The 11,202-nt window shown below is 47.6% G+C and overlaps 2 protein-coding genes across 2 annotated transcripts; both read left to right on the forward strand.

Annotated features, from left to right (window-relative positions):
- The first annotated feature begins 250 nt into the window (after positions 1 to 250).
- Positions 251 to 4,157, forward strand: LOC135638124 (disease resistance protein RGA2-like). Its single transcript, XM_065151091.1, has 2 exons — positions 251 to 3,642; positions 3,734 to 4,157. The coding sequence occupies exon 1, from the start codon at positions 431 to 433 to the stop codon at positions 3,632 to 3,634; it is 3,204 nt and encodes a 1,067-aa protein (XP_065007163.1). The 5' UTR covers positions 251 to 430; the 3' UTR covers positions 3,635 to 3,642; positions 3,734 to 4,157.
- Positions 4,158 to 9,054: 4,897 nt separating this feature from the next.
- On the forward strand, positions 9,055 to 10,596 carry LOC103975011 (uncharacterized). Its single transcript, XM_009389922.2, has one exon. It carries the CDS (start codon positions 9,055 to 9,057, stop codon positions 10,594 to 10,596), a length of 1,542 nt encoding a protein of 513 aa, XP_009388197.2.
- The last annotated feature ends 606 nt before the right edge of the window (positions 10,597 to 11,202 follow it).

Below are 11,202 nucleotides of genomic sequence, written 5' to 3' on the forward strand. Positions count from 1 at the left end.
GATGCTTTCGTTATTTTTTTGAGTTGTAGGTATATTTAGAAACCAGATAATAATTATTGTGACGTAAAAATTATCTTTAAAGGATTATACTAGGCTTATGAGGATAGTAAATATTATAAATAAATAATTGTTTTCTCCTTCTGTGATGAATTTTAAATGTTGTTAGGGATATTTTCCATCAAATGTTTATTATGAATGATTATAAAATCTTACATGCAAGAAAATCATGTGGCTAATTGATTAGTCACTCGTATTAGAGCCAATAAATTCTTTAATTTTTGGAGGAATTTTTATCTTTTGGATTTGGATATATCTTTCGTTGATATTTCAATTTTAGATATGCAGGTATAAACCTTTGCCTTGGCTGACACACAGACTTAGAAGAGAGAGGTACACTACTCCCACTCCCACTCCCACTCTGTGATCAAAGATGGCCGTTGTTCTTGATGCCTTCATCTCCGGGCTGGTCGGTACGTTGAAGGACATGGCTAAAGAGGAGGTGGACTTGTTGTTGGGCGTTCCCGGGGAGATCCAAAAGCTCCAACGCACTCTCCGCAAGATCCACTCTGTCCTTCGCGTCGCCGAGAAGCGGCGGATCGAGGACGAGGACGTCAACGACTGGCTGATGGAGCTGAAGGATGTCATGTACGACGCCGACGACCTCCTCGACGAGTGCCGGATGGAGGCCCAGAGGTGGACTCCTCGTGAGTCCGATCCGAAGCCGTCCACCTTGTGCGGATTTCCCATCTTTGCTTGCTTTCGCGAGGTCAAGTTCAGACATGCGGTGGGCGTCAAAATCAAGGATCTCAACGGTCGGCTGGAAGAGATCTCGGCCCGAAGGTCCAAGCTGCAACTCCATGTGTCTGCGGCCGAACCAAGGGTTGTTCCTCGAGTTAGTCGCATAACTTCCCCGGTGATGGAGTCTGACATGGTTGGCGAGCGACTGGAGGAGGACGCCGAGGCACTGGTGGAGCAGCTGATAAAGCAAGATCCGAGTAAGAACGTGGTGGTGCTGGCAACTGTGGGGATCGGCGGCATCGGAAAGACCACCCTCGCTCAGAAGGTGTTCAATGATGGTAAAATCAAGGCCAGCTTCCGCACCACCATCTGGGTGTGCGTGTCCCAAGAGTTCAGCGAGACGGATCTTCTCAGAAATATCGTTAAAGGTGCTGGTGGAAGCCATGATGGAGAACAGAGCAGGAGTCTGCTGGAGCCCTTGGTGGAGGGTCTCCTGAGAGGGAACAAGTTCTTGCTGGTGTTGGATGATGTTTGGGATGCTCAGATCTGGGACGACTTGCTCCGCAATCCTTTGCAGGGAGGCGCAGCAGGGAGCAGGGTGCTGGTGACCACCAGAAACGCAGGGATCGCGAGGCAGATGAAGGCGGCCCACGTCCACGAGATGAAGCTGCTGCCTCCGGAGGATGGCTGGTCCCTCCTGTGCAAGAAGGCGACGATTAATGCAGAGGAGGAAAGGGATGCCCAAGATCTCAAAGACACAGGCATGAAGATTGTTGAGAAATGCGGAGGGCTTCCCCTGGCCATCAAGACCATCGGAGGGGTCCTCCGCGACAGAGGACTCAACAGAAGTGCGTGGGAGGAAGTTCTCCGCAGCGCCGCATGGTCACGGACCGGGCTCCCCGAAGGTATCCACGGAGCACTGTATCTGAGCTACCAAGACCTGCCGTCCCATCTCAAGCAATGCTTTCTCTACTGCGCCTTGTTCCAAGAAGATTTTGAGTTTCACAGGACTCATATCGTCGGATTATGGATAGCCGAGGGGTTTGTCGAAGCACGAGGAGATGTCAGCTTGGAGGAAACAGGGGAGCAATATTACAGAGAGCTGCTTCATAGGAGCCTTCTACAATCGCAATCATATGGTTTGGACTATGATGATTATTCCAAGATGCATGACCTGCTGCGATCGCTCGGCCATTTCCTATCCAGAGATGAGAGCTTGTTCATTAGTGACGTGCAAAACGAGTGGAGAAGTGCTGCCGCCCCGATGAAGCTGCGTCGGTTGTTGATTGTGGCCACTAGAACCATGGACATCCCGCATCTCGTCAGTTTGACCAAGCAACATGAGCCAGTGAGGACATTGTTGGTGCTGAGAAAAAGTGGATATGCGGAGGATATTGATGAGTACTTGATGAACTTTGTGCGACTTAGAGTCCTTCATCTTATGGGCATAAATATCGAGATCTTACAACACTACATCGGAAATTTGATACACTTGAGATACTTGAGTGTGGGTGGTAGCGATATAACAGAGCTTCCAGAAAGCATATGCAATCTGACGAATTTGCAATTTTTGATCCTCAATGGATGTTTCAAGTTGAGATATATCCCCCAGGGTATAGATAGGCTAGTCAATCTAAGGGCAATCGATTGTAGAGATACACAGTTGGAGAGCTTACCATATGGAATAGGAAGGTTGAAGCACCTCAATGAACTCGTAGGATTCGTGGTGAACACGGCTACTGGTACATGCCCATTGGAAGCGTTAGGCGGCCTCCATGAGCTCAGATACCTCTCCGTTGACAGGTTGGAGAGGGCGTGGCTGGAAGCTGAACCAAGAAGGGATACAAGCGGATTAATAGGTAACCAAAAACTGAAACATCTACTTTTTAGTTGCTCATATACACCCGATGATCACACGGAGGAAGAGATTGAAAGAATCGAGAAGGTGTTGGATGTGGCACTTCATCCACCATCATCTGTTGTTTCGCTCAGGTTAGATAATTTCTTCGGCCTCCGGTACCCAAGCTGGATGGCTTCTGCAAGCATCAGTTCGCTTCTTCCAAACATAAGACGCTTGGAACTAACTAACTGCGATCATTGGCCACTGCTTCCACCGCTAGGAAAGCTCCCCAGTTTGGAGTTTCTTAAAATAGTAGGTGCACGTGCAGTGACCACCATCGGACCGGAATTTTTTGGGTGTGAAGCTGCTGCTACTGGTCATGAACGGGAACGGAATTCAAAGCGCCCTTCTTCTTGTTCGTCTTCTACTTCTCCTCCTTCGTTGTTTCCGAAACTAAGGCGGCTGGAACTCTGGTGTATGACTAACATGGAAGTGTGGGATTGGGTAGCGGAAGGTTTTGCTATGCGTCGCCTCGACAAATTGGTCCTCCATAATTGCCCCAAGTTGAAGTCTCTACCGGAAGGCCTGATCCGACAGGCAACCTGCTTAACCACATTGGATCTGACCGATGTGTGTGCTCTCAAGTCCATCAGAGGTTTCCCTTCTGTAAAAGAACTGAGTATACGTGGTGACTCAGATCTGGAGATTGTTGCTGATCTCCCTGCACTGGAGGTCTTGAATTTGGGCCCGTTTGGGCGTCGAAACAATCATTTACCAGAGTGGTTGACGGCTTGCCCTGCATGCTTCACCACGCTCCAGAGACTGGACGTATGGGGAACCACCACCCAACTCCGCAGATGCCTCCAAAATGGCGCAGACTGGCCCATGATCAAACACTTTCCAATTTTTTCCATCAAAGATGACCGAGGCAATTATATAAACTCTATCAAGCATTCTTGCACCTTCGACACAAACCTAGTCAATGCTGATGCTACTGCTGCTGAAGAAGAAGAAGAAGAAGAAGAAGAAGAAGAAGAAGAAAAAAGACATCAATGAGCTTTGAGGTAACTTAACTTTCATGCTCACGTCTCCACCATCTAACGTCTTCTGGTTTTGGAGTGGCAACTCACAATTATCTCTTCCTGCTTATGGCAGGGAGATCGACATCAATCACGATGTAATCGGCAGTCATGTCTAATATGATCATTGCAAATGGAGCTGACCATGGAAAGTCCGAGACTTTTGAGCGGAAATGCAGATCGAGAGGTTGGTTGCGACTCATGCTACATTCCCATGATATGGTGACGAAACTATTTTGGCTTTCTTTCCGTCTCTGTTGCATATACTTGCTGCAATGTACATACTACTAGTGCATCTTCACTGCCCGCTTCCCTCCAATCCGTATATTTCTACTTCTACTACTACTTACTTGGTGATATCGGTGCAATCTGTTGCATATGTACGGACAATGGACAATGTCCATTGTCTGTCTATTTCCTCGACTTCCCTCATCTTCTTTCTGTTGGCAGTGAACTGTCTTGATCAGAGTATTTGCAGCATGTCATTGGTTTTGGATTCCTCAGCATATTACCACAAAGACAAACGTATAAATCATCTCTTTCTTTTCGGAGAAAACATGGAATGTAGGCTTACTTTTTTTTCTTTTTTTTTTATAATTATTTATGAGATTTTTTGAATCAACAAAATGCAGCTACCAAATATCAAAATGACGCTTATCAGAAATAGTACTTCACATGAGAGTCTAACATAGTTTTCGATTTAATATTTGTGAGGATTTCATATATGAAACTATCTCAAAAAGAATTCAGAAAGTGTAAACATTTCTGTGAATTACAAATATGTGAAGATAGCGTGACTTGCCATCTCATCTCAAACAATGCCTTTTGTTTTGTTCAGTGACAGACCTCATCCAATTTTGCATAGCCGAGGAGTTTGTCAAAGCAAAAGGAAAACTTTTCAGTCATGTCAATCAAGCTTATGATACATTACACGACAGTCCTAATTATATATATATATATATATATATATATATATATATATATATATATATTCAACTTTGATTTTTTTCCTTAATCAAAATTGATGTCCAAATAAAAACTTATAAATGACAATCTCTCTCTCTAGGTTGGATTATAAAGTTTTGATAAATAATGATTGACTATATCAAGCATCCAATCAGAACTCTAATACTCAATCTTCATAATTATGTCAATGACAAGATATCATTTGAGATTAATTATCTTTTCTTCGGAGCTTCTATGATGTTTAGATTATCCTTCAGATAATATCTTTTTTATATGAGAGGAAGATCATTCTATCGAAACACATTATAGATGTTAAGATTTTACTCTCTTTCGAAATGACGTTGTTTGTTTTCCCATTATTATCTATTTGTCATTTCGAAATGATTGCTCATGTTTATTTGAAATCTTTCTATTTTGTTGAGGAAAATCTCTATTGAGAGAAATCTTTCCTTCTAATTTGTATAAATAGGAGAGAGAACATATTAATGTATGTGACCAATGTCGCTGCAGTCATATTCGTCAATCCTCATCTTCCTCACCACGATGAACTTAAGGAGAACGAAGGGCGGACGTAAGGAGAACGAAGGGAATGCTTATGCCCTCACAGTAATAGCAACAATGATATGCTCTTACCCTACTCACGAAGCCTCTTGCTCTTGCTTTATACAATTCTTTGTATCGATCTAAGATTGGTTTCCATAATAGAAGATAAGATTTTCCAACTATATAAGGAAATATCTATATTGTTCCTAAATAGGAGAGGAAACACGTTAACGTATTAAGCTTTTTCACTTCTTCAATAATTATTCTTATCTTTTATTCATTCTATCACACTTACTATAATATAATTTTATCATGTACTTAGCTAGACCTAACTAAGTTATATAGCACCCAAGTCATAAACCTATGTGAAACAAACACACTAGTAAAATATAAATGCCGCTAACGAAAGAGTCAAGAACATCGAGATTCCAAGCAAAACAAAAAGTATTATATTTTATCGGGCACAAAGAAATCCTATTTAAATGATTGCACGATGCCATACAAAGGACTTAAAAGATAGATGCATGCCCAATCATAATAAGACATAGATATGCTGACTTTATGCCTCTAAGACATTTACCATCTCATTTGATTATTGATTATTACATTGGTTGAAGTTGTTAGGGTATGTTTGAAAACATATTTGAAATATATATTGATGGCCCAATGCATATTTTAAATATGAATTGATGTTTGATTATTATTTTTTAACTCATATTTGAAATATTATTGAAAATGATTTTCAAAAATCTTCTTCTCAAAAAAAAAAATAATAATAATAAATGGAATGATTTGGACAAGAAAAATTATTCTTTAAATACTAGAGCTATGAACGTTCTATTTTACACTTTGGATAAAAATGAATTCAATCAAATTTCTATTTTTGAAATGGCTTATGACATTTGGTATACACTTGAAATCACACACAAAGGCACAAGTAAGGTTAAACATTGTAAAGTTATTCTTTTGATGCATGATTATAAGGTGAAATCAAGTGAAACCGTTGGAGACATGTATACTCGTTTTATTATATTAGATATTGTATTGGAAATACTTAAATATTGATGTTACTAACAATTGTATTTCTATTTGTAGAATGTTAATATAATTTTTTCAAATCCTAAAGTACCCTTGTGACTTTATCTAAAATTATAAGATTCCTAGTGAGAAATCAAAATGATTTATATTTTCTATAAGATGATATTTTATTTAATTATTTTTAAATAATATTTTATATTTAAAAATATGTGGAGAGAGTTAAACGGGCGATGTTCAACTGCTAACCGACGTTGATTGTTTCAGCTTTTTGTGACCGATAAGAAACAGATGGAAGTCTAGTTTTTCTCCATAAACAAACATAGATTAATCACCAAAGTAATAACTTACTTCCTGCACATGCTCACATGATGGTTGGGCTTCTCTTGTTTCTTGCGAGGGTGGTCGGGCTGTCTAGAAGACAGTATGCTACTGAAGGATATGACTTGTGTGGTTGGTTCGTATCGTTGATAAGTAAACATCGCCTGTACCAAATGTTACGGTAAGTAACTGTTTTAGTCGTGGCGTTGGGGCCGTCGCGGCTTGGTTCGGGTCCGGAAGGCGGTGATCTCCGTGGGGGCGCTCCTCGAGCCCGCTGGATCTCCGAAGGCGATGATCTCCGAAGACTTCGCACATGCACAAAGGTCGGGTCGGGGTGCTCGACCCGACCCCTCCGACGATCAAGTTAAAGAAAGATGTGGAGGGGGTTTAGGAGGAGGAGAAACCTCCGTGTGTTCAGTGTGTCCTCCCTTTTTACTTAGGACTCAGGGGTATTTATAGATGAGGTTTGATGTTACCTGACGTAGCTATCTGCAGGGCAAGACTGTACCTTTGGTGGCGTCTGACATTGCCACTGGGGTTGTGTGTGAGGCCGAGCTGCTGCAGGGTATGGCGAGTCTCGGGCAACGTGTCGCTCAAGGGGATGCTATCATGGCGTGTCACATCGTCATTTTTACCCCTATCACCAAAGACTTCCACTACGTCTCAATCATTCGTTTGTCCCTTCGTCAATCGCCTGCCTTCTTTCTATCGATTGGTATCAAAGGCACTTTTATCCTGCAGCACGATTTAGAATCGGTCAATGATTGTGCGATGGAAGAGAGTCTTTACTTTATTTACACTGTATAGCACCCTTTCTTTCAGCCTGCCAAATCACAGGTCAAAGTTGCCTACGGAAGACCATAGAATATTCTATTATTGCACCAATAGAATATTACGGAAGACTCTTCTTCTTCTTATCTCTTCTCCTCTTATTATTTCTGTATTCTCGAATAGGTCCTCAAATTACATTTGAAGTATCACAAAAGTAGCCCATGGAAGACCACGGAGCATGATTGCACCATGACTTGGTTCTTCTGTGCAACAACGAAGGAGATACTACTATGCTTTGTTCATGAGATCCTGTTGACAATTCAGTGGTGATTTGACATCATAACAATTATATTTTCTCCACGTATTATAACAATTTGTTGCCAAAAATCAACTATAATTTGAGAGAACAACCTAACCATTGTGACCGGTCTTCAACACGAAACAAAGATCTCCACCAGGAAAGCAAAAGACGAGAGAAGATATGGCCATGGTGCTGAATCTCTTCATCTCCAAGCTCCGCGAAACATTGTTCGACATGGCCGAGGAGAAGGTGGACTTGGTGTTGGGCGTTCCCAGGGAGATCCAAAAGCTCCAAGACACTCTCCGCAACATCCAGTCCGTCCTTCAAGATGCCGAGCAGCGCCGAATCGAAGACAAGGCCATCAAGTACTGGCTGACTGGGCTCAAGAATGCCATGTACGACGCCGACGACTTCCTCGACGAGTGCCGGACCGCGGCCGAGAAGTGCATCCCGGGAGAGTCCCCTCCGAAGCGGTTCAAAGGAAACAGGTTTCCCTTCTTTGCTTGCTTTCGTACGGGCAAGTTCAGACATGAGGTGGGCGTCAAGATCAAGCATCTCAACGATCGGCTGGAAGAGATCTCGGCCCGACGGTCCAAGCTGCAACTCCAAGTGTCTGCGGCCGAACCAAGGGTGGTTCCTCGAGTTAGTCGCATAACATCCCCCTTGATGGAGTCTGACATGGTTGGCCAGCGTCTAGAGGAGGACGCTGAGGGACTGGTGGAGCAGCTGACAAAGCAGGATCCGAGTAAGAACGTGGTGGTGCTGGCAATTGTGGGGATCGGCGGCATCGGAAAGACCACCCTCGTTCAGAAGGTATTTGATAGGGGAAATAATGGCCGAACGACGAGGGCCCCACCTGGGCACCAGGCTGCCTGAGTCTGAAGACCATAATGCTGACTAGACCCGCGCTGACAACTTCCGCTACCACGCAGTAACCCCCGACCCGGCATGGTTGACCACGGCAAGGTAAGGCGACGACCAGCTTCCGCCCATGCCCTGCGGCAAACCACTTCACCACGCGACCCCAGCGGCCTCATCAGACGCCATCAGAGGTACCATATTGCTCCAGCAGGCGATCACATCCGATAATGCTAAACCCGCCTATAAATACCCCCGGACTCCCCAAAGAAAGGGAGGACTCTAAAAAAAGCACACTCAACACACGGAGGTTCCTCCTCCTCCTAAACCCCCTCCACATCTTTCTCTAACTTGATCGTCGGAGGGGTCGGGTCGAGCACCCCGACCCGACCTTTGTGCAGGTGCGAAGCCTTCGGAGACCACCGCCTTCGAAGATTCAGCGGGCTCAAGGAGCGCCCCCACGGAGACCGCCGCCTTCCGGACCCGAACCAAGCCACGACGGCCCCGAGGCCACGGCTGAACAGTTACTCGACGTAACATTTTGGCGCTAGAAGGAGGGCCGGAATGTCGACTGGTCAGGGGACCCACCTTGGCGAGCCGCGATGACGCACCTAGTCGGGACCCCGGGAGATCGTCCCTCGCGAGAAGAGCCCCAAGACGAGTGCCCCGCTACAGCTTCGGAGCAATATTGGCGCCTATTCAATGGCCCGAGCTTATCTCCGCCCGACGCCACTGTCGTGCCCCCATCCGTCTCCCCCGAGGCCTTCCACGACCTCACCCACCAAGTGAGGGCGCTGGCGGGTATGGTGCAGACCATCGTTCCGCTCATCCCCCGGTCAGCGGACCAGCCCTTGCGTCAACGAGAGTCCGCCCCTCGGGAGCATGCGACGCCCCCCGGGGCCCCCCCGTCGCCTCGAAACCAAACGACCCGGCTCGGAGACCGGGAGACCGTGGGCACGCTGAACCGCCCCGAACCCGAGCGGCCACCCGCGGACTCAACCAACATCCTACAAGCACAGCTGCACCTCTTCAACCAACGTCTTAACGAGGTACAGCAAGAAATCCGCAGGTCGAAAGGGGAGCCTGGAACGGATGGATACCAAGGGTCCCCATTCGCGACCGAGATACAAGATCAGGCCATCCCACCGCACTTTCGGCTCCCATCCCTGGACACCTATGACGGCGCCACCGATCCTGCGGATCACGTAGCCGCGTTTCGCGCCCAAATGGCGCTATACGGAACTTCTGACGCCCTGATGTGCAAAGCCTTCCCGACGACCTTGAGGGGATCGGCCCGCGTGTGGTACGGCGGCCTCAAGGCGGGAACCATCTCCTCCTTCGACCAGCTCGCCCGGGACTTCGAACTCAACTTCCTCGCTTACGCCCGCCCGAAGCCATCCGCGGCACTGCTCCTCGGACTCAACCAAGGGGAAGACGAATCCCTTTCCCGCTTCTTGGACCGTTTTACGACACAGATCCGAGGGCTCTCGGACGCTCATCCTTCCCTATTAATGCAGGCATTCATGATAGGCTTGCGGCCCTCCAGGTTCTTCTGGTCCCTAGTGGAGCGACCCCCCACGACTGTGCCCGAGATGCTTCAGAGGGCAAGCCAGTTCGTCGCTGCAGAGACGTGGATGGCTGGGAGACCCGGGAGACACAAAGCGACCAAGTCAGAGCCGCCTCGGCAGCAACATCCTGCAACATCCCGGCGTAGATCAGATAGATCCGACCCACCGACTCCGAGGTCCCCTCCCCCTACTTTGAATTCATCCCGAACGGATATATTCCTTCATATAAGGGAGAAAGGACTGCTCAAAGAACCCTACCCGATGAGCAACCCCCGGGCGTTGGCAGATCAATCGAAGTACTGTCGCTTCCACCGGCAACGGGGACACAACACTGAACATTGTCGGGAATTGAAAAGACAGATCGAGGAGCTCATCCGCAGGGGGCACCTCGATCAGTATCTCCGCCCGAACAAAGAATCTTCGCCACGCCCGGAGGGGCCCGTCGAGCGACACATCGACGTGATATCGGGCGGCCCCGCATCCGGGGGGGACTCCATGGCCCGAAAGAAGGCGTACGCCCGAGCCGCCTCGGATGAAGATTCCGAGCTATATCGGGATGAAGCCCGCCTCGGATGAACCTGCCCGCAATATCCCCGTCGGCCCAGACCCGGGTGCCTCGGGTAAGACCATCCCACTGGGCCACCAGCGGGTCGGTGGCCACGCCGCGGGGAAGGGCACCCACCTCCCGCGCTAGGTACGGCTCGTCCTCCCTTAGCGGAAGGCAAAGAAGCTCGCGGACGGAGGGCTGGCGAGGCGCCTCTGTCCTCACACCCCCGCTCGCTCCAGCCTCGCCTTCCCCGAGACTCCCTGCGGCACCTTCCACCACCGACGTCACCACAACTCCCGCTGCCGGAGCTGCGACCACCTCGAGGTCTCCACCGGATGGCGCCCGCGCCCTCTTCCGAGACCTGCTCGTCTCGACGTCCACGGGGGCTTCCCTCGTGCCCGCCTTGGCGATGGAAGGCGAACGGCCCGACGCGGCGGAAGTCTTCCCCCCTCGCAAGTGCTCAAGACGCACCATTTCTATCGAGGAAGACCAGGACAACTGTTAGTCAAACGAAAACACGCGAGAAAAAGAAAGAAAAAAACCCCCAAAGGAGCCGCTCCTCGGAGCGTACCTAGAGGTACCGGGCTAAGACCCGCCTCCACTAACCACCTCTCGGACATGCTCTGGATAGCTCA

Source organism: Musa acuminata, chromosome BXJ1-3 (genome assembly GCF_036884655.1).
Source record: "Musa acuminata AAA Group cultivar baxijiao chromosome BXJ1-3, Cavendish_Baxijiao_AAA, whole genome shotgun sequence".
Classification (NCBI taxonomy): Eukaryota; Viridiplantae; Streptophyta; class Magnoliopsida; order Zingiberales; family Musaceae; genus Musa; species Musa acuminata.

Coding starts and splice junctions, on each gene's coding strand:
- LOC135638124 (XM_065151091.1), top strand. CDS start 431: ATGGCCGTTGTTCTTGATGCCTTCATCTCCGGGCTGGTCGGTACGTTG.
- LOC103975011 (XM_009389922.2), top strand. CDS start 9,055: ATGACGCACCTAGTCGGGACCCCGGGAGATCGTCCCTCGCGAGAAGAG.